At 36.7% G+C, this 24,913-nt stretch overlaps 1 protein-coding gene across 1 annotated transcript in view; it reads right to left on the bottom strand.

Moving 5' to 3' along the window:
- Positions 1 to 24,360, bottom strand: part of LOC140232760 (glutathione synthetase-like) — a 36,584-nt gene extending 12,224 nt beyond the window's left edge. The window contains exons 1-5 of the mRNA XM_072312874.1: positions 24,086 to 24,360; positions 19,295 to 19,370; positions 18,425 to 18,570; positions 3,760 to 3,876; positions 2,576 to 2,740 (exon numbers count right to left, since the gene is read on the bottom strand). Of these exons, the coding sequence (XP_072168975.1) occupies positions 2,576 to 2,740; positions 3,760 to 3,876; positions 18,425 to 18,570; positions 19,295 to 19,370; positions 24,086 to 24,360 (779 nt within the window). The remainder of the gene's footprint in view (positions 1 to 2,575; positions 2,741 to 3,759; positions 3,877 to 18,424; positions 18,571 to 19,294; positions 19,371 to 24,085) is intronic.
- Positions 24,361 to 24,913: the final 553 nt, after the last annotated feature.

Consider the following 24,913-nt stretch of genomic DNA (forward strand, 5'->3'; position numbering starts at 1 on the left):
TGTAATAGAAATTCAAATAGCTCTGTGAAAAATAGGATAAAACATTGATTAAACAAAGAATGCTGAAATGAGTTCTGCACTTTATGACTAATGTCATGATATGTAGAATGTGCCTTGATTTATTGGTTTTATTACAAAAGAAAAACTAATGTTAAATACCCACACATACACACAGACCATGTGTCATGGCACACATTGCGTAATTACAAATTCATGTCATGACTCGACACGAGAGAGATATTGACTAACACTCTAGTAATAGTGGGACCTTCATCCAGATAGGAGTATATCCTACTCTGTGAGCTGGAATAATACCATATGCTCCAGAAAACACGGCTTTGCACCTTTCATCAAATATGTGAATGACAGGTAAGTGGTAAATTGTGTACTGTCTTTATTTTACTTCAATCACCTAGATATGATAAACCTACCATTTTGGATTCCCCAATAATATCGTGTGAAAATTTTGATTCACGTATTTTGTGAAAATATGCCTCATCATGCATCTGCTTGCTGAGCAGTAACTGGAAGCAGCGCATTGCATAGAGATATTCATTTTGATTTTGCTTCAGATCTTCTTCTTTTCCACTATTTTTTATTCATTACAACTATAGTGAAATTCAAACGTTTTAAAAATAGCTTTGCAAGCAGCATATCGTCGCTGGATGACAAGACCTTGTATCAGCAATTTTGGTGAAAATGACTTTTTTTGGATTAATGGTCAGATACTCAGTTAAGTGATGTCCTGTCCAAATCCTAGCTGTCTTACCCCAAAACATGAAGCCACCACGGCATGTCAAAGGAATGTTTATCCCATTGGATACAGTACTTTGGCTGCCAGGTTTTTCTTTGCTCTCATGAACATTTGACATTTTGTAGATACGAGGTCTTGTCACCCCAGCGATGATATATATCCTTATATGTTCAGAAAGAGACCTGTCCTAACCAAGGTGAAATGTTTTCAAATTACATTAGGCATGGATGTATAAAAGAAGTTGTGCGCAGTCTCAACAAATTTGTAAACCTGTTATACCTACATGAGAAAATACTCATGTTTAAAAGAACAAAAATCCGTCAAAATTCAGTATCATGTTTGTCAGCAGTAAATATTGCCGAAGCCAAGGATTCAAAGTACTAAACTGTCTTTGCTCATTGCAGTTTACTTCACAACAATAGTTTAGTGGAAGATGTATTCATTCAATTCATTCAATTTTAATTTCATCAAGAAACTAGAGAAGCACTCTGAGAGTGCAGACCACCATCAAGCAGCTATTTCCACCACTGGTCTTGTTCTTCCATAGAGATCAGTGATTTCCACCCATTTGTATGTATGCTGAAAATCGCCTGATTTCCCAATAAAGAAACCTTTTGTTATGTCATCAACTTCAGGCGGCACGGCGCGCCTTGCCCTAGCAGAAACTAGAGTACATAGTACTTTAGTGCGCGTACGCAAACCTAAAAAAAATGAGTAGCTTGAACTCCCAAGTTCTTTGACCCTACCTGCCAAACATCGAAAATCCTTCGTAAAATCCATAAAAATTATCTGATCAGTACAAATATTCATCTGTTCCTTGTGTCATTCTCAAACTTTTCTGTAAGTTTTATCCAAATCCATTCTCAACTTTTTTAGTTATTTTGCACACATATAGGAAAACAAGCAAACAAACAACAAAAACCAATGCCAATGAAAACATAATCGTAAACGTAACATAACGTAATAGAGCACACATCCCACAGATTCAAATAAAATGTCATCATAACATGATACATATTTATGTAAATGAAGTGTATGAATATAGACCTTTCATCCTAGTGCTTTTATATAACTAGGAATAAGAAATATTGAAGCAATAATCCCCCAAATACTAGATTTTATTACTGATATTTTACATGCAGATATTCATATACTGATCATTTTCATTTGTCATTGATATTTACATATTCATGTGAGAACTTGTGTGTGAATGTCTGTGAAAACAGAGTTGTACAAGACAGAGTAAATAGGATCACATCTCTGATACCAGACCTTCATCATTTTCTGATGATGCAATGAACAATTTCTCTGTTTAAAAACAAACGAACAAACAAATAAACAAACACACACACTTTTTTGTTGGTTTCAGTACGACTCGGACTGTTATTGCTCATCTCATTTTACAGATACTGCATGCTTCACGTGTGAACAATATGGCTCCTTGAACACCTACATAAATAATCCCATTATGCATAACCACAACACATATGGGCAAGTATAAAGAGCACCAGAAGCAAGGGATCACACTTGCATCAATCAGCATGCATTATGTGGACATTAACCATGCCTTCTCCTCAAGAAGTGACAGTTCTGTCCAGCACATCTTAATCATATGCAATCAGCACTCCACTTTCAGTCAGGTTTTCCTCCACATTCGCACACAAGCTTTCACAGATGGCAGTCCAAACAGCACTTACGTTTGTACATAAATCTCAGTTTCCCCTCATTAAGTCATTTCAACCCATTAAGGACGGTTTGATTTACAACATTTCCCATAGACAAGCTTGCCTCGTCATAGATGGGTTAAAGGTGAGCACTCACATAAACAATCTCCTGTCCTCCCTGAGTTCTGCCCTTTGGCCCATGTCGGTCAGCGTCCTCCTGATGACCTTTACCCTTGGGTCACACTCCCTCACCGCATACTCCAGTTGCCTCTGGTCAATGATGTTGTTTTCATCCGCCTGAACGATGAAGACAATTACTGCTCTGTTTAGAGATAGAAAACAAATTATATGAAATTTAAAGAGATGGTATAGTTTTGGTTGAGATCTAATTTCAGGTTTCTAACATTTTTTGGGTGAGATAATGAGAAACCTCTTATGAAATATGAAAGAGCATGTAATTCCATGAGGGATTCAACGTTTATTTGATGAAAATAGGTTTTGAAATGGCTGAGATATCCAAAACAGAGCAATTCTAATAAAGTGTGGAACCCACCTTTTATTACAATTGCTTTGTTTTACTTTGTTTTTGGGTGTTTCAGTCAATTCAAATCTGATTTTCATCAAACAAACTTTTAATTCCTCTTAAAATGGTATGCTCTGTACTATTTCATAAGTGTTTTCTTGGTATCTCGCAAAAAGTTAAAAGCCCAATTCTCATCTCCACCAATACTGTACCACCCCTTTAATGCCACAAGGATTTTATGATAATGATCTCATTTATTTCTTTGTGATATAATAAAAGTTACTATAATGTGTTGTGCAGGCAAACAAACAACTGAAAATATGTTTATATTGAGTGAATTAGACGGAAATGATTGGATATCTAAGACATTTTACCAACATGCACATCAACTCATTAATGGTGATTTGAAATAGGACAGAGTACTATAAACATCCCATTTAGCTAATGACAAGGAAATTCCCAAGATCTGTATGCACAATTCAATGTGATCCTATCAAAGTTTTCAATTTTTGCGAACCTATACTCAATCAAAAAAGCTTCTTGACTGATATGCGATTAAAACGCATTGAAAACAGATCAAGTAGTTTGAACATGATAAAAGACCTTTCTGATATCATGTAAGTTACTGGCAGCTCATGACAATCACGCAAGACTGACAACATGTGTCCAGACAAAATCATGAACTTAGTATGAGCACATGGGAGACAGGAAGGGGTAATCCACTGTTCCTCTGAACTAAATTTCTTTGGCCAAGTACAAAACAACAGTTTTTGACAGGCACTTTCCGATGACCCTTACACCAAGGAATGACTACTCACTCAGGTTGACCATAGAGCTGTACAGCCTTGACCATTCCCTGGGCAAAGCCTTGCAGACTCTCATTGCCAGGGAGACAGGATGCGTCATACTGCTTGCCATACAGACCCAGCGTGAACCTAGATGACAGGACACCATGTTTTAAACAAAAAGAAACACATCCTTTAAAGTTTTGCTTGGCTTAACACACCCTGGTGATCATATCGTATACATTTCAATAAATAACTGAAATATTTTCCACACCCACATAAGATGATGACAGTGCAAAATTCAGCTAACATAAACTGACTTACAACTGTACGTGTACTTCACAGTTCACGTCATGCATCTTGTACATCATGACGTATGTAACTACTGGCCCTGATCATATTACAGTTGTTCTGTATGATATCAATTTGAGTGCCATTTTATATCCTATCTATGTAACAAGTTTTATAATATACTGGCATCATGTCAGTAACTTCAGTAGTCAACAGCATCTGTACAATGAATCAGCAAAGATCAACTTTGGTCTTTGACCTGATATTCAAAAGTTTGTTTATTTATTGTCTTAATCATAATTGCATGGTCATGCTTCAATAACTAGCACATCAGGCTTGCACAACTTGGGCTAAATATTGCAGTACGTTGCATAGACAGGGAACTTGACTTTTGACCGTAACAATCAATCTGTATATTGCCCTGTCGTGATACATTATGTACCAAGTTGGATGCAAAATACTGCACTATTTGAGCTGTTGCACATTGCACAGCAACTTTTAATTTAAGAATTACCTTTGACCTCAAACATTGAATATTTATTTCAATCAGATCACTGCTCTCTCATGCATATAATATTGTACATTGTATACGTGTGTGTGAAGCAATGGTCTCCTTGCAATTTGATTTAAATAATAACATGAACATCATATATTGCATGAGTATATTTCTTACATTAGAACTGGTATAGACTATTTTGCAAATTATGGTTGAACTTGCCGTCTAGACACACACTAATGCATACCTGCCAACATTTCAAGATGAAATATCTTACTCGTGGATTGCAAAAATCTTATTTCATATGCAAACTGAAGAGAAGTATTTTCATTTTTCCAGATATTAAAAAAAAAATAAGCAAGGGATTTCTCATCTTGCATTTCTGATTTAAGGGAGACAATATTTTTGCAAGTTGTTTTTTTCGCAAATATTGGTTGACTCTTGCAATTTGCAAATCTAAAAACACTGTAAACTGTAGCTCTTACTACAATTTTTGGGAGCTATCCTCAACTACAGAGCTCTGTAGATCAGAACTTACCCAAATTTTACAGAACTGGGTATTGTTGCCACAATCCTCAAACTACAGAGACACTAACTTTTTTGACATAAAAAACAGATGGAATATCCTTAAAATCAGATTTTCATAAAATCTTGACATCACCACTAGTCCACTGGACCTGGGCCAGTGAAATATCAATAAAAAAAAAAGTTTCCCTGGCTAAAACGGGCTAGTAAAATGTTGCTGCTTCATCAACATTGATGAGAAAATTATAAAGCATGGGTCGGCGTACTTCCCACCTTTCTAGGCTCGTCGTTCAACGTTTTGTTGGGGTTGTGCAGGAATTAAGTAGTACATTTTTCTATATGATGATTCCACAGTTTTCTGCAGTTTATATTGTCTTCCTTTTTTTTTTTAATTTGAAAAGTTGTACTTTCAAGAGGCAATATCGTATTATCGTATTTCACTTCTAAATGTTTATTATACTACGTTGTAAATACTATAAAATCGTATTGATTGGTGTCTCTGCAACTAGTCTCAGGCATGATACTAACAAATGGAAGCAATTCTTTGAATACCATGTCTATTGTTTTCTAATGAAGGCTGGACAGGTTTAATCATTCAAATGATTTGGAGTTTAACACCTGCAATGGCTAGTTTGTCATTTTATTTCAGCATCTCACCATATGTGAAATGGAAATCAAGCATGAAACAGCAAAATGCAATGTAGTGTAACAAAAAAGGCCCAGCGATACGGTGCCATTAACTCTGCAAAACACCACTTCCCCAGCAGTTTTGCGTACACAAGCCGTTAACTTCGAGGCCATTTGCTTTGGCCAAGTTAATTGCACCGTATCGCCGTGCCTAAAAATGCAGAGAAATTAATAACAATTTTGTGACAATAGAAAAAAAAAGAACCCACACAGGCATAAGTTTAAATTTAAGGCTCTAGTGAGTGCCCTTTTGTTAAACTCATCTTTTGCATTCTATAGATGATATTGTGAAATTGTTAATTTGTCAAATAGTATACAGAACTGTAAATGTTTCCTTAACATTTCACATTTAACAAGGCAATTGAATGGAATTTGAACTTTCACCATGTTCGTTGAATAAGGATAAAAAACACAACAGTATTATATCTCTATGCACAAAGAAATGGGTAAAATTGACACACTGCCATTACTGCCTCATGAAAATGATAACGATTCTGATAAACATCAATAAATATGAGCACATAAAACTAAAGCGCTACATTTAAATTTACTACTGTACGAGCTGAAATTTTCGCGGTGGTTTTATTTTCGCGAATTTCGCGAATTGCCTTCGAACCGCGAAAATAACAACGCGCGATTTACTAAGTTCGGTTAGACCCTCGTAACCGCGAAATAAACAACACGCGAAAATGTCCTCCAAGTAGCAATTCGCGAAAATATCTGAACGCGAAGATTTCAGCTCGTACAGTATCTCATGAGCAATTCCACTGACACATCTACCCTTCTGTTTACATTCATGACGATTATTCCACTTATCATTAGTAGTCAACTTGAAAATACAGTAGCATGGAAAATGTTGCACATTTGGTATTTTGCAATCATTAGATCATATCAAGAGATTCCCAGCATTCCATAATGTGAGAATCACTGATGAAACATGACCATGTGCAGACATTGGAAAAGAGAAAGCAATAAAACACATTCCATATGCTTTTGGGATTCCTAGAGTTATCGAAAGCCGAGTCACAACAATTTCACTTTGCCCTGCTGACCCTTTTGAGTGCTTTGAGAGCCCAAAGGTATTAAAGAAAACTCTAGTTACGTTCAAACGGCAGGCCCTAACCTCGAGGTTAGGAAACCTCGAGGTTAAGCTTCTGCCCCCGTAACTACGAGTGGGTCCCACTCGATGTTAAAACCACAAAACCGGAAGTTTCAGCCCACACTGCTACCAAGGCGTCTATTTATTCTTTAGTCCAACCCTGTCGGACTCGCTTACAGGTACTCTTTTTCTCTGTCATATGCAGAGATAGCACTGCACTGATGACTTTATGCCTTTATGAAGATATTCGTCGAAAACATTTTTTTTTTTTTTTTTAGCGTCGGAGAAAAATATAGAATACATGTAGCGAGTTCGACGTGTTCAGTTTCAGAGATCAAGCGCATGGGAAGAAAAGATGATGTTGTTGTGTCGTGCGTCATATGTTTTTCATGTGTAGTGTATTTGTGGTGTACGTTTGGGAGGTTGACCCGGAAGCAGAGGGAAATTGTGGGGGCTGGAGTTTACGGCGAGGTCACTCTTAACTTCGAGTTCGTTGTTTTTTGTGTCCACACGGTGCTTAACTACATGTGGGGACCCCCCGCGGCTCGTGGTTAGAGCGCTAACCAGAAGATTTCTCGTGGCTCGAAACATCGAGCAAACCTCGAGGTTTGCTAACTACGAGTGCGTCTTCACGGTCCCTAACTACAAGCTCTAACCTCGAAGTTTCCTAACTTCGAGGTTAAAGCCCAAACAAAGTTCTGGTATGCCTGCAAAAGTTGTCAAATTTTGCTCCAAAATGTGAACGTATGCCTAGGAAATGTGCGGAATAACGCTGTAATAACAAGATATTCGATGGGTAAGGACGAAAATGGGATATATTAACCAAAAACATTCAGTCTCGGAACTTACCCGAACGGGGTCAGGCTAGACTCGGACTCGGGGATAACTCGGCCTCGCTTTGCTTGACGGCGGGATGAGTTGTACTGCTACTGGTTTTCCCTGTGGATTGTACAGTACTATGCATACGGGAGCGGCCTGTATAAACTACATTGTAGCGTTCTGGCTACTCGCAGTAATGGTCCGAGTTGTTACAACACGCGCATCAAAAACCTCTTTGGCGCGCATGCAAAATTAGTGTGCGCCTCTCAAGCACCTCTAAAAACAATCAAAGACAATTGATAAACAACAACAAAAACTTCAAAGACCGCGCGTCTCAGCAACTGAGGTGATGTGCGTATTATAAAGCGTCTTTGCTAGTAGGCTTGAGGACCGCGCGCTGTCCATTTGTTTTGTACAGGATTAGCACGCACTTTCCTGTCTGCTCAGTAAGGCCTCGTTTGGCCGATGCCCGTAGTATTATAGAGTACTGACGAACATGGCGATCACGAACTGTGTGTAAATTGTCTGAAATAGGGTCGAGTTTTCCCTGAGACCGAGTTAGTCTGGAGCCTTCTGGAATAAAAGTCGGTTTACCGACTTTTATTATTTTTCTCAATATACTCCAAAACGACTCATCATTCCGGCAAACCGCGTCAGCCAGGTAAGTTTCTTTGTAGACTCTTTCGATATATTGCAAGCAAATATGAAATGGTGCCAGACGGGTTCTCAAGCCCTTACCAGAACTTAGTTTTCACTTTAAGGGCTCCCGTCTGAACGTAACTTCTGATATCTGTTCACCCACATAGTTTAGGACTGCCTCTAGCTGTTCACTGTTTTCTTTTAAATGTCTCAAGGGGTTAGTCATACATGTACTGAGCACAAACACATAAAACAGGTCCACACACACACACACACACACACACACACACACAAACACATATATATAAAATATATATATAGATAATGTATACATTGTAGGTGATGTATATATGTACACACACACACATATGTACATACTTACACACATGTACATCTTTTTTTCTTTTCTTTTTTTTTTTAGTTTTTCAGTAATCTTTATTTGATTTCTATAATGTAACATGACAGAACATAACATACATACCCCCACACACTCACATGCACGTACTCCCACACACAAACACAAACATACACACATAACAACATCATCAGATCTGGCCATGACCACAAAACCAAAGTTATGCATTTAATACACTGGTGTACACATCGTAGAGTCCGCATCAATCAACTGTGCACAGGGGGGAATTTCCAAACAAGTGTACAGTATGCTATTTTGTAACGCATTTCATCCTGGAAACCTCAATGACCCTTGATTTGTTAGCAGGATATTGTGACACATCTCTTCCCCTTTCAGTTTTATTTTTATAAGTACTACACATTCTATTGGGTATGACATCACTGGTTGTTGCAAAATGATGTATGAATCTGAATCTTAATCCTAGTTAAATGACCAAATTCTCCCCCTGAATTGTCAAGCCTCATCACATTGTAAATGCCATTAGCATGTACATCAATTTGACAGAAGAATGAATCCCTGTAGACAAGGAATGTCAATGAGATCACAGTTGACAGCCAATGAACACTGTGCATGGTAGCTGGAATGGACAACTGTTCAGTGATTGGTGAAAGGTAGGCTAAAGTGAATTGTGCCCTTACTTGCTAAATATTGAATGTTTGTTGGAATATTCTATTTTCAAAAGAAGGGGGTTTCATCTCAACAATGCCCTTGACAATTCATACATTCTATAGCAGTGTCAACATACATTTGACACAGTGGATGTCATTGCTCTCTTCTCTTTCAATACAATGTATGTCTCAATTTCTAGGTCTATTTGCCTAGATTCCTTAAACTGTGCCAGACTTTGCTTCTTCTGGTAAAACACATTTTTTTTCCCTTATTAATTCTGCTTTATGTCAGCTTTGAGGAGATAAAAGCTCTTTCTCAGAAGTATGCAGACGTTATGACACTAAATATTTGACACAAGAGAGCAGAAGGCAGACGTGCAAAAATGCAGAGCTCACTAGCAAAAAAACAAAAACAAAAACCACAATCAAACACAACTTCTGCAAGATGAGATGACCAGCTAATTTACACAAGGGCACATTGACATTCAAGATCAAGTTGGAAAGTCACTTGCAATAGTGCACATATTCAGCAGGGGTGGATCCAGGAATTCCATATTTAAGGCCCCAGTTTTACTGTTACACATTTTTAGAATGAAAAATCCCATGCATTATAGAAGAGACTTGCCCAAATCAGTTACTGAGGACTGATTAAAAATAAAGTTACACAATTGAAATCAATGGTATGTATGGAAAAGTTGGTTGGCTGGGTTTTAAGAAACAAAAAAGCCTAGCTACAGTATGACCCCTTGCAAAACAGTACCCTGTGAATGGAATGAAATTTCTTCTACAAATATTCATAAGAAAACATTAATTATTATGTGATATATTTTCTCATAATTTTGGTCACAAACCCTATCTCTACATTTTTTTTTTTCTTCAAAGTCAGGTAGACACCTAATGGTGATGATTTTTTATTCTTTATTTTTTTATTTTTTTATTTTTTTGGATATTGTGAAATGAATGGAAAATTGTGCAATATGGTTCGGGAAAATGTCCAAAGCCTGTATGCACAAGCTTTATACAAATTTCAGTTACAGCTAATGTTGCAATGCAAAGTAATATTGCTTGCATGTGGCGAAATAAAACAGTATGAAATGTTGACACAAGTACACCTGCTCTCTACAACAATTGGTGCATGTTTGTGAATCTGATATTAATTTTCTCATTTTGGTCACAAACACTATCTCTACCCTTTTTTTTTTTTCCTTTTTACATATCGGCAATGATAAATTCTTAGTGGATATTGTGAAATGAGTGGAAAAAGTACGATATGGTTTGGGAAAATTTCCAATCCTGTATGAACAAGTTTCATAAAAACTCCAATTACAGCTCATGTTGCAATGCAAAGTACCAGTAATACTGATTGCGGGTGGTGAAATATAAGACTGACTGCACGAAATGTTAACACGGTACACCTGCTTTCTATACGACAATTGGTGCATGTTTGTGAATCACTTGTTCATATTGTCACTATACAATGTACATCGTGACTGCATTCAATCTCCTTGAGGTTAAAATGATTTCATATGAATAATGCCATATATGGTATCTTTCAAGAGCAAGTTCAGAGTTCCATGACGATTATGAATCTGATCAAGCGTAAAAAAAAAGGAAACATTCCACAGTGGTGATAGGACTATTTCAAAAATTATTCAACTTCTGACTGTCTAATCCATGCTTCACATCAGAAATATGACACATTTAAGCATACATGTTCATATCATAAGTATGATACATCTACTGTGGGGAATAATTTTCCAACTTAAATTTGATTACTAATTTCAGCTGATGAATAATTTTTCAGATGACTGTTATATCCTGTATACTTCCGGGAAGGGGGGGGGGGGGGACCCCTGCTACATAAAAGAGTGTATAGCAGTGGTATAGAAATGCATAGCAAATTGTAATGCAATACCAGGGAAATCATTTCTCGCACTGTCCCGATTCACCCAAGATCCATTGCATTCCTATCAACCTTGAAACAACATGGCAGTATTCTGAAGGCTGCAAAAGGGTTTAGTTTCATTTGAATTTAAACAGTATTCTAACTAAAATGCCATAAATGTATGTTGCTATACAATTTTGATTTAAAAAAAAAAATGAAACCTGACAGTATTTTCGGGGGGTGGGGGGGGGGGGGGGAATTGTATAAAATGATATTTGCTATGCACCACTGCAAGTAAATGCATGCATTACTGCAAATGCTAGTAGCTAACCAGGATACAGTGGTTTGGGGGAATTCTTGGAAAAGAACTACAGCAAAGTCAAAATTCAGCATAATGTTTGTAATACTATTCAAAATATCAAAACAGGTAAACACAGAGATGGGCAATTCCACGGTATGTAGGACACAGATGCCGAAAATTCAAAATGATATTTGTTTCAAACACCATACATTTTCAGACAATACTTGAGTTGAAGTTTTAAGAATCATTATGTTTTTCAATAAAAGCGGCCATTTTGATTTTCAAAATGGCTGCCAAAATATGCCTATAACTCAGTGGTAAGAAAGAGTGTATTGTCACATAATTTACCCTCTGTATAACCACTTTACTAGTACTCTAAACAACAATCTTTTATATGCATGCAGTTACCAGACAAGTCTTTTACCACATGATAGAAAGAAAAAGCTGGTTGCTTTAAAGAATTTTATAAAACCTTTTAATTAGTTTGACAATGATGGATGTAACGTCAGTTACCAAAAACAAGGAATTTTTAACTTTATTCATCAAAGAAAGTGAGCTGTATGATGTAACTCAGGATTTCTAATGTATGCCCATATGCCTTCCTTTCAATACCAGAAAATAAGGATACTTGGCATACTGGAGAGTCAAATGAACACATCAAAATGTGTAACGTCAGTTACCGAAACGTCATATACCAGTATGTAACGTCAGTTACCATGACAGTAATTATAACTTAGGCAAATTTTTTGACTTTAGGCCATTTCAATACATCTGGGAAGTCAAAGGTTATCAACAAAGAGCAGCAATCCCTTTGATAGGGAATGATGTCATCACCATGGTACACTGTATGTCCACGGATACATTTTTTTTTTGTTCACTTTATCTTATTTATTTATTTATCATATTTTTTCTTTGGTGGGGGGGGGGGGGGCTTGAGCTTTTGATTTTCGGCTCAGCACAAGTTTAAGGTTAGATCATCTGGAAGTTTAGGTTTACCACATGCAATATATATGCACTCAAATTACTATACAGTACTCACTGTCCTACGGGATGATAAAGCTACCAAATTTGTAGGCCTAATCAATGATGTGGTTGCATGGTAACAACCTTTTTTTAAAAAGCTTGTGTACAGCTGTATACCAACAGTTTTACAATCTTTACTAATGACTACTTTTGCAAGCATTTTTCTTTTTTTCTGGAAGCTTAGTGGAGTTTCTACCTCAAGGCAAATCCAGGAACAGATATATTTCTTCGCTTGCACTTAAATGTGTGGTTTAGTTAATATGGCACATCTTGAAATGGTACATAAGCAGGCCTGACATAAGGCATGTACTGTCATTACTGTTTGAAACTAACACTGATGTTGCTCAAAGTGAGAGGTGATTCTAGGGTAAAATAAAAAACTGTTCATATTTGTTGATTACTTTATTTCATTCATGCAGGGACATTTTTGTAATACATGATAATTATGAACAGGAAGATTCGTTTATATTGATCTTAGAATTCTTTCGGTGCAAAGTCCTATTTCTTGGTATCTGGGATGTATTTGCAAGCCTTGATATACCAGTGAAAAGGAAAAGAAAAACAATTACATTCCTTCAAGCAAGGAACAAACAAATAATGCCCTTTTGACCAAAAAGCATGTTTGTTCTTCACAGAAAAAATATTAAAAATGTAACACTATTCATTTAAATCATTATTGATAATGGAGATCATTTTTTTATTTGTGGCCCTAACAATGCCTTGAGGGAGAAGGAGTAAAATAAAGAATAGAACCACAGTAGATTTCATACATATTTATGAATATTTTCATTTGTATGTGCTTTTTCCCCATGACCTGACAGATATATATATATATATATTTTTTTTTTTTTTCACACACAAAAACATCTGTGTTTTGTGTAGTACTGTAGGGCATTATGGGTGGGGTACTCTAGATAGAAACTTTCCTGTTCATCAAAAAAAAAACACAACAACAACAACAACCAAAAAAAAAAAACCAACCCTTAGTTATGTCAATATTTATACTTGGAACTGCTGAATCTAAATGGCTCTGTGTAATCATAACTGTTGAATAAGCATTCAATCTTAAGACAAATGTCAAGAAATATCCTCTGGTGCATTTACATTATTTTTGCTCAACTGTGCTATGGCATGGGGGGGGGGGGGAGCTTGCCCTCTAAGGGCCCCACCCCATTTTTGTCTTTAGATTTTGTTTTAATTTGTTAAAGTAAATGCCTGGGATTGTTACTGGTATACTGCAGCAGTATAATAACCTGTTAAATAAATTAGTTCTTTGTAAACCCCATAGCAAAAGTATGTGTAACGTCAGTTACGTAACGTCAGTTACTGACATGTTTACCTGTAAGTTTTCATAAAACATAAAGAAAATGGACTTATGTTTCATTTCATTTTGGTATTTGTAATTGATGAACCAAGGTATGATTTCATAACAAACAAATCACTCTGAAAGGTCAGAATTATAAAATATCACAAAACTATTCCTAATCATGATTTTCCACGTGTAAACCCTATGGCAAATGTAAGCGTAACGTCAGTTACCGTCATGCCTTCACTGAAATTGGCATGGTGCTAAAAGGAAATATCTAAAGTGCATATTATTTTGCACACCTGTTCCTAAGAACCTAGGTATACTGCCATATTAAACACATAAAGTTTAGAAGTCAGGGACATGAGATATTTCCATTTAAATCTACACAATAATTTCCCATGTCCTTTTTCCGTAACGTCAGTTACCGACACATTTTCACTTGCCATGTGATAAGAAATGCAGTTTGAGAAAAAAACTTTCCACCTATTTCTTCATTCCCATGAACTCATTCATCAATGCTAATTACAAGCCCCAGGTGCTTTCATTCACAAAACTACAACATAAACAATTTTATGAAAATCCTTACGCGTAACGTCAGTTACCATGGAATTGCCCAGATGCGTATACATAAATACTTCTATGACATGCAATAACCTAAGTTCACAGACATACAATGTAGCTAGATTACGGAACCACCCCCCCCCCCCCCATCTTGTACTGTGGTTATTAATTCACCTGTTTGTACTTCCTACAATGTATTTCAAATCAAAAACATAGTTCTCAAAAGGGCTCAAAGTTCATCCTCTACCATTTGGAATTTGCTGTCAATACACAAAAAGGGTATTCCAAGAAACTTGAATGCCTGATGCAATTTGCCAGGATGATGAATTATTTTGGAGTATTGTGAGATCAAAGGTTTAAAATAATTTTGATTGTAGTACTGTGTACAACTTTTATTCCTGGAGCACCCTTCGGTTCCCATTCATTAATAGGTAGGCAGAGCGTCACATGCTGATCGATCCTGCCCTAGCAATCATACAATGTATCAAACAAGCTACATGGCATTCACTCCAGGACAGAAGATCGATAAAAATATACATAAAAAGATATATTAAAAAATTACTTGACCTTGGACCCAACAGCCCAAAACTTTCCCTACATAATAACTGTGTGATAAATGCATACAAAATTGTAATTTACCACGTTCAATTACATTGCTAAGTGTATACATTCAATCATTTCCAAGGTATGCAGATACCTTAAGAGCCATTTTAAAGATATAGAAGGAAAAAGTTTCAACTTGACATTTGACCTTTAACCTTATGACCCAAAATTTTCATTAGAGAATCTTCATCTGGCAATTATGTAAGTGCGAACTAGAGTGTCATAACAATACATTCAAGTACTGCAGAGATAAAAAACAAAAAAGAGTGAACTTTCAGAGTTTGACCTTGACCTTCAACTTTTGGCCTTTAGCGTGGGTACCTACAAGTTGATAGAAACAGCTTTGTCATCTCATACATACCAGTATGTCAAATTTCCTTTGGATACCTCATCAAATGGTTCTTTAAAGTTATGTCGACCACAAAAATTGATTTACTGACACGGACAGACAGACGGATAGATGGACAACCCAAAATCATTTTGCATGTTTGCAATTGCAAGATTCGTGACTTGAAGCACAAAGTCTGTAAACATTCAACTGATATAGGTTAGGGCAAACATTATTCTTCATGCCATGTGGAGGAGCTACGACAAGTTCTCTGCCACTGTTCTAGAATAATGAACATTTTGCAAATTCTGTATTATATTTCTTTAGCAACTGTCTTCTATTCTTACATCACAAAATGTTGCCAAGTTCCCATTAAGAGAGGGCAACACTAAATTCATAACTTTTGAATATCATAGCTCAGTTTCTAATTTTCTTGAAATTTTAATGGGTGTTTCACCATTTTTTCTGGCCTACAGGAAAGACTCATCTTGAAGACCTTTTGTGGATATATTGTTGCATTATCATTATCACAATCATCTTTACATCATTCATACTACCATCATCCTTACCATATGGCTTTATTGGAATCATCACACGTGACATCAGCAGTGCCATCAGCATAAAGGAGTACTTGACTACTGGTTAAGCTGCATAGTAGCAATTAATTATACAGCTAAACTTCTGTATAATGCTATATTTTACTGGGGGTTTGTTTTTGTGACTTTGGCAAAATGGGTGCTACTCGCAAATCTAAAAACACGCAAAATATCAATCTGTTCATTTACACTTTATTACACATATTTCTAGGCAGTACATGAACAAGATCTATGTGTGTCTAGTAGGCCTTGGTGCAAATACGTACCGTGGGAATGGATGCATGCACTAAACTGTGTACATCTTTTCCCAAAGGAAAATATTCTTGCACTGCCTATTTTGCACAAATATGAAGTAATCTTTACAAGATTTACATTTTCGAAATTGATGCATTTCTTTTCAATGCAGAATTGCTATTTAATTAGCTTCCTGAAAATGAATGAGAGGACTATACTGATTTCTTTGTGCATTGCTGCACTCCACAATGGTGAATTTTGCCACTTGCAAAATCATCAAGAACTCCCAATTTGTGAAAATTACACTTGCTAAACATTATACGGCATAATGGTACAGTACACATATGGTGTGCAAAGGCTTCACGGCTGAAACAAGGAGAAGAAACTGCCAGATTCAGTAAACAGGTATCTGTAGACAATGCATAGCTTGTTTGCCTTTCTTTATCTGCCAATTCTACCAAATCATCATTATTGGATATTCCTGGCTGAAGTTACAGTCTAAAAATAGTCCATGGGCCAAGAGCCGAAAAATGGGTTGTTGGTACCATCCGAGGTGGCAAAACCTTTTTGGTGTCATTTTGTTTGTCGGACATAGATACGCTTATCAAGCTATGATAGCATTTCCAAATGAGTAGCTTAGTCATAATAAATGAATTTTTAACCAATTTGGTCTCGTTTTTATATCCCTATACTTCTGAATCGAAACTAACCGCTATACAAAGACGAGCACTGCCTTCTGTATGTCCATAGAGCTACTAACAGAGCTCCATGGTATGTCCACAGGTGTTCTGTTGTAAACGCGGTGCGCTTAGTCTTTATTCAAGGCAGCGAAGGGAATATCCAAAGGGTTATGATGTCCACAGCTGTCACGCGGTGCGCTTAGTCTTTATCTAGACCAATGTACCGTTATCATATCTAAAGTTCCTAATAAAAGGGATTATCTATATTGTTTTTATACCACCCTCTCAACAAACACATCAGTTTTAAACAAAAATCACTCTGTTCATTTCCAACATTATTAATTATAATGTATTGTAGTGTACCGGTACATTGTTTTTGCATAATATTTCATTGTTGGATGGAAATAAAGCGACATTGGCATGGTATTAGCGTTTTCACGGTAGCGTTTTCACCGGAAAATGATAAATAATTGAAAAATACGCTAAAATTCACGAGAAATTGCTTTTTTGTTGTTGTTGTTTTTAGATAAAAGGATATACACTGTATTATAAGCTTTGGATATTCCCTTCGCCGTCTTGAATATTATACTAAGCGCTGTGGACATCATAACCCTTGGATATTCCCTTCGCTGCCTTGAATAAAGACTAAGCGCACCGCGTTTACAACAGAACACCTGTGAACATACAGAAGACAGTGCTCTTCTTTATAGCGGTTGGTCTCGATTCAGAAGTACAGGGATATAACAGCGAGACCAAATTTGTTTAAAATTCATTTACTATGACTAAGCTACTCATTTGGAAATGCTATCATAGCTTGATAAGCATATCTATGCCCGACAAACAAAATGACACCAAAAAGGTTTTGCCACCTCAGATGGTACCAATATCTGGCCTGGCCCATGGACTAAAATGACATCTTAATCCACAATGAAGCAACCTTTAACCTTCACCTTTGACCTATCACCCATTATATCAGCTTATTACCTTTCCTTTCATTTCAATCACTTGTACTTAATAATATCACCATTTGACAGTAAAATCCAATATCATTTCTGGAATACAATGTTACTATGGTAACTTTCAAAAGTTCAGTGACCTTTAATCTTCTAATCTGTGAGATTCCTTTTTTTTTTCTTTTCTTTTTTGGCCTAAGATCAGGGATAAGCTATGTGATGTTGCTTTTCTTCTTTCTTTTTTTGATAAGTATGCGCAAAATCTACAAAAGGGTTTTTAAATCTCAAATCTGTCTCCCATTTCAAAAAAGACAATAAGACAGCAACTCTTGCTGGAATGGCAAATTCCTATCTCGAAACAGCCCATCAGGAAGCTGGATATTGTCATCACCATGACAACTGCCATTCCAGCTAGAGCTGCCATCACATCAACTTTTTATGAAATGGGGGCCCTGGTGTACACAGACAAACAGATGAACAGATAGTCCAAAACACAGCATAGTGCCTTGGGCACCCTTAAGGGGATTTAGGATTAAATTAACTGAATCATGGCCAAAAAAAAAAACAAAAAAAAAAAACAAAAACAATTTCAGAAAAAGCCAGTGCTGAAGAATCTCTGCAAGAAAGTTTGATACGTCCTACTCACCGATGGAGGAGCTGCATATTGGTGGCCATGCCCCCCAGGGAGGCAGCCATGGTGTTGATCTCCACCATGGAGAGTTCCATGTTTCCTGGGCCCCCTCTGGCAGTATCCAGAAGGTAGTCTGTTCTGAACAGACCCAGCTCAACATCCTGAATGAGAGATAGTCACAGGCATCCCACTTGAATAATCCTTCCACTCATCAGGTGCAGCTCATTATGTCAAAGTTACGGAATGCAGACTATTATAGAATGAATGATGATGATGTTTACAAAATATGAAATGATAAACACTATCAATACCTATCACTGCCATGATTGAGCTCCTGTAACAGCTATTATCGAAGTTCTGGTATCTTAACTTAGTCACTGTCATCAGCATAAACTTTGTAATTATCTCCATCAAAACAAGTTGGCACAAGTCTACATTGGGCTTTAAGTCACTTCTGAAGGACTTCAGAAGAGTCCGAGGGATCAGATTTTGCCATGTTTTTTTCCTGCCAAATTTCTTCCCTGTTTAATATCAAATGAAGTAAACATAATACCATCTTTACAATCACAAACTTCAAATATGGAAATAATCATTACCGAATTGTGCAGCAGAGAACTATGTCTTGCCATTCATCTTCACTTAATGAAGTATGACAGACATTATCATGTGCACTGAATGTTAAATCACATTAATATAATTGCAAAATGTATCTAATAACCCAAATCATTATGATAATAACCCTTTTGTTGAGCAGCATCAAAAAAGCCACGAATGCACTCTGTAGCAGTTACTCTCTACAAGTGCAACATTGGAGCAAAAAATAAGAAGATGCACAAATTACACTCCTGTTTAATTTAACTCAACTACAAGAAAAAACTTACTCACCTTTGTACAATTTTCCTCGTAAACTTGTTTATAGATCTGAAATAATCTTCCTGTGAAGTCATCAACTTGTATTGTCCTGTAGAAAGTGATTAGAAATATTTAATGGATTGGTGCAGTAAGAAAGAATTAATGCCTTGAATTAAAAACAAGCATAAATGCATTGATGCTTCTTTATATCACCACACACGTGTTGTCAAAATCATCACTGAATGAAGTGTGCTCTCTTTCATGGAAATGATGTCCTATGATGCAGTTTGGTATTTTGGTAGGAAGGGTAGAAATAAATAAAAAATTACTTCTTTTATATGATAATGTGAGAGGGTAAAGGTCACTGTATGTTCCCCCTCCCCCATTACAAAAAAAAAAAAAAGAGTAATTTAAATTCATAACTCCAGCTAGAAATGTCCAGCAATGATCCCAGGTGGAGGACAAGCAAGGTGGAGGATAATTGTGTGAAAAGTGGTGGCATTCCAGTAAACTGTGCACGACACTCCATTGCTCCAGTTGACCTTTGTTTTGTTTTGGTTTTGGTTTTTTTTTTTTGTATTTTGATAGTGGGAAATCCCATGCTGGATATGCATTTTTATCAAATCTATGAAATATGACCACCTAGAAATGTCTCTATAAAGCAGCTGGTATACCTCCCCTACATTGCATTATTCTCCAAATAGGTCTACAGTATGTCTTGTCAATGTGGTAACTAAATGATTGGTAACTTATCAGTATCTGGTGATACACCAATTTTCTGACAATATTTTGCAGGATTTTCAAAACAAAATAAATTTTAATTTATTCTTATGACCCTTCACCCAATGCCTAAATCTCTGCCTACAAAATTGTTGTGCAGTTATGCATGCATATCAAGTTTATAAGGTGTTTGCATCGAGTCATTTCCAAGGTATGGATTTTAGCATTCTAACTCGACCTTTCACCCTTGACCTCATGACCTAAAACTCCTCATGAAAATCAGAGTTGAACTGGAGAATAAAAGTGCAATTTTTTGCATTTTCACATCACAAATGTTTAATTTAAAAACAATATGATATGTTAAACTAGAAATGTCCCTATGGCGACTGATGCCTCTGCCATAATGCATGATTCTCCCAATAGGTGTATAGTACAATGTCTTCACAATGTGTGATGACAGTTTCACATAACTGGCAAAATATTGAAATGACAGGTTTGCCAGAAATATCTGGAATGTTCACTTTCCTTGAACTTGGCTTTTGTAATTGTCTAAGAGTGCAGACCTGTACACATATTTGGGGAATGGAGAATTTTTACTTGACTTTTGACCGACCCTTTTATAAGTTTATGCATTGAGTAATTTCCAAGGTATGAAGAAAGAGTGTAATTATAGTACTAAATAGATTTTTTTTTTTTTTTTTTTTTTGGGGGGGGGGGCATTGAAACCTGACCTTTGACCCTTAACTTTTGACCTGTGACCTTCTGACTGGAAATTTCCCAGAGAATCTCCTTTAGGTAATGCATGTATACATTAAGTTTCAAAACTAAAAAGGCAAGCATTGCATATACTAGTATATGAGGGAAATAGTAAAATTTTGAGGAGTTGGCCTTGACCTTTGACCCCCTGACTATTGACCCATGACCCCTAAATTCCCTAGATAATCCCTGCCAGTCAGTACATGCGTAGGTACCAAGTTCCATGAAGATACATCCGGTGAACCATTTGCGAGAAAAGTGATATTGCAACATTTTCACCTAACCTTTGATCTTTTGACCTTTGACCTTATGACATGAAACTCTCTCTGGAGAATCTTTACGCAGTAGTACATGTCTACACTAAGTTTCAAGAAAATACCTTCGGGCATTGCATAGATATGGGGGAAATAGCAACATTTTTAGCATTTGACCTTGACCTTTTGACCTTTGACCTCTTGCCAATGTCACTAAAATCTACTCAACTAATTGCCCCATCATACATCATCCTTGGACCAAGTTTGGTGAAAGCTGCTTCATCCAGTTTTGAGTTATCACGTAAACAGATAAATTTTAGGATTTGACCTTGATCTTTGACCTTTGACCTCTGTCCGATTTCACTAAAAAACTAATCAAGTAATTGTCCCATCATACATCATCCTCTGACAAAGTTTAGTGAAATTTGCTTGATCCAGTCTTGAGTTATCGCGTAAACGGATACAATTTCATGATTTGACCATGACCTTTGACCAATGGCCGATTTCACCCAAAATCTAATCAAGTAATTGCCCCATCATACTTTATACTTGGACCAAGTTTGGTAAAATTCCAGTCAATATTACTCAAGTTATTGTGTAAACGAAAGTGGACGGTGTACGGACGTACGGACGGACGGACAACCCGAAAACATAATGCCTCCGGCACAAAAAAACTACATGCTCATTGTACAGATGAGACACAATGATACCTTTACACACACTGAATGTTACAGACATTGCACTGTAATACCATTAAAGCAAAAATTTATAGAGAATCTAGAAATATGACAAGTTTGATATATCTACGGAAAGCTAAGAAGCTAGTTAACAAAACTGAATATCTTTTAGACGATGTAACTTTACCCCCAATCTGTTTTTGAGATTGAAAAAACACCCAATTTCCATGACCACGTAGCTCTGTTCGCTACAAGAAACATCGGATTTGAGCGACGTCACCTAATGTGTACATGTATGAGCTGATTTGCCGTATGGCTATATGAGACCCACTCTGGCAAAACCTGAAACTTCTCGGCAAATGTGATTTCGCGCTACAGCCCGAAAAAGGTCAAAAAATGACCTATTGTACCTCAGGGACCAAATTGACATTGGTATCACATTGTAGGGGAAATTTTCTAGTTTCTGATTGATATCAACAAAAATACAAAATACAACCTACAAAATGTGGAATTTTGAAGAGAAAAGTGGGATGTCAATCTCAAATGTTGGCCAAAATCTTACGTCTAAAGACCAAATCGCCTTCGCTTACGGCAAAAATTACTGTTCTTTTGGCGATCGTGTCTTAGATATTCTGCATTGAACCCTGACACATTTGGTACCTACAGATAGCTCTACCTCTGCTTATTCCAAATATGGTCATGGCATGATGTCATGCTACTCACTTTCATTCATAAATTCGTCTGAAACATGCGTAAGTTTATGCAAATCATCTCCCAGATGCGTAAACAGCCTCGTTGCTTTAATACCAAGACACGTGATCGATGTTCACGATTGGTCAACTGCGCTGAGGACCCCCTTGTTTACAAGCAACCTACGTGTTATACTATGGGGATCGCTGCAGCAGCGGTGCATGCTTGCATGCAACACTTGCATCGTGACTGCTGCTCAACACAGAAATGTTGCAGTTTCCCGCTTTGTTAGACTGTTTTTTTAGCAAGCTGAGGTAGAAATTAGAATTTAAACCAACACACACGAGAAAAAGAAGGTCACATTTATCTAACAAACCTTCATCATGCCATTTCAAAGAAGAATCAAGCTGAAATCACGGCATCAAGGAATACCTCTTCACTGCCGATTCTGCTGGTACTGTTGTGCATACACCTGATCACGGCAATCGCGAATCTTGAGCTGATTACGGTAGGTTTTGTGCTTTTCAAATGTCGTATTTCCGTAAATTTATGGGTGTAAAAATGATTTCCAATCAATTAACAGCTCTTTGACTTAGTTATCATCCTTCATGAGTATGTAAGATTACCTCAGCTATACGCAATTCCCCCACAATGATCGATTTGTTGTGTCAATAATAACAGCAAATAGTGGCTGTACGAAGGAACAGCTGATCACGGCAATCATGAATCTTGAGCTGACGATAGGTTTTGTGCTTTTAAAACTTTGTTTTTCTGTAAATTTATGGGTGTAAAATATGATTCCAATGAACACAAACAAACAAACAATTTCACGACGTGAATATATAGTTTTGGCGGACAATTTATTCTAGATTGACAACAAATTACACACCAATTTCCTGAAAAGTGCACACAGTTTGCCTATAGATACCTAAATCCCACTAGGTTGCATACACACGTGGTGACGTCACAGATTTGGCACTTTTCGTAGCTGCATCGAACTTTATTGCATGATTTATGTCAGAAATTAATCAAAATAACATTAAATGATGGAAAACATTCAATTTATATGATATTTCCTATAAATTTCTTCTTTAAAGGGAATGCAAACCCAAAGAGCAATGTGGATTGAGTGAAAGCAGTAACATTAGTAGAACACATCAATGAAAGTTAGAGGAAAATCGGGCAATCGATGCAAAAGTTATGAATTTTCAAAGTTTTGGTGTTGGAAATGCTGGGTAAGGAGACTACTGGAGGTTATGACGTATGAGTGGACTACAATATAAAGAGAATATAAAGGAAATTCAATTAAAATTCATTTTTCATGAAAATAACACATTCCATCAACTTGATAGTGACATATGTTAGGGGTAGCACTTATTCCCCCTGCTTTCTGAAAGCGGTTAGTCAAGTACTCTTTCATTTTGCTAGAAAAGTGAATTTTTGTGGAATTCCTGTTATATTTTCTTTATATTGTTGTCCACTCATACATCATAACCTCTAGTAGTCTCCTCATCCAGCGGTTCCACCACCAAAACTTTAAAAATTCATAACTTTGGCATCGATTGTCAGATTTTCCTCAAACTTTCACTTATGTGTTCTACTAATGTTAATGCTTTTAGTAAATCCACATTGCTCTTTGGGTTTGCGTTCCCTTTAATATAGTCAATGATGTGAGTTTAACTATGGACAGAGCTAAACTATGGACATAGCTACATCTACATGCTTACCTTGCAAGGGTCTTGGTGAGAAAATCTCGGTCTTGGCTTACTCTGAACATGACGAGGTTTATTCCATTTTGCACACTCTTGGCCTTTTCAAAGAATTCCTTCGGCAAGGGGGAAGGGAAAAGAGTGAAGGGAATGGGGTGGAACAGCCCTTCTTGCTTGGATTTATAAACGATGCCATGAGCACAGGCAAAATCTCTCGCCTGATCCACAAAATCAGATAAAACTTCTGCCTCCAGAGGAAAGTCCACGACTGTACCTAATATGGAGTTTGTCATGGTCATTATCTGCGTACCTGCAGAGAAATAGTAAGCAACAGATAAAAAAAAAATAGGGTGATACATTACAAGTTATGTCTCCAAACAACTCCCCCTACCATGACAACATTATCTGAACCTCTACAAGATCTTACATAAAAGAATAAAAATAGATAAGTAACAGGGTGCATGATGTTTCAAGCATGTGGTCTGCAACCTGCTGTACTTTTACTAGAATGTCCAAATTTTAATACATGTATTGCAAGATGAGTCAATTATGTTTTGGCTTTATAAGCTAAAGATATATCAAATTAAATATCATACACAATGTGGTATAAAATAGTCACCATGTCAGATCTTATTTCAAGCAAAACAAGAGTAGAAAGAAAAGGATATCTAGATATTATTCTAAACCCAAAATAATGATTCACTCAGGCCAAATGAAGCTTGACATGATTTTTTTTTTTCATTCTGTTGTTTGACTCCAGTCTAATTATGCTTTGAGAAACTGGTGAGTCATCACCTTGGCTTCTATCTTCCAATACAAGTCAGTAATTTCATGATCTATACCAAC

Source organism: Diadema setosum, chromosome 9 (assembly GCF_964275005.1).
Source record: "Diadema setosum chromosome 9, eeDiaSeto1, whole genome shotgun sequence".
Lineage (NCBI taxonomy): Eukaryota > Metazoa > Echinodermata > Echinoidea > Diadematoida > Diadematidae > Diadema > Diadema setosum.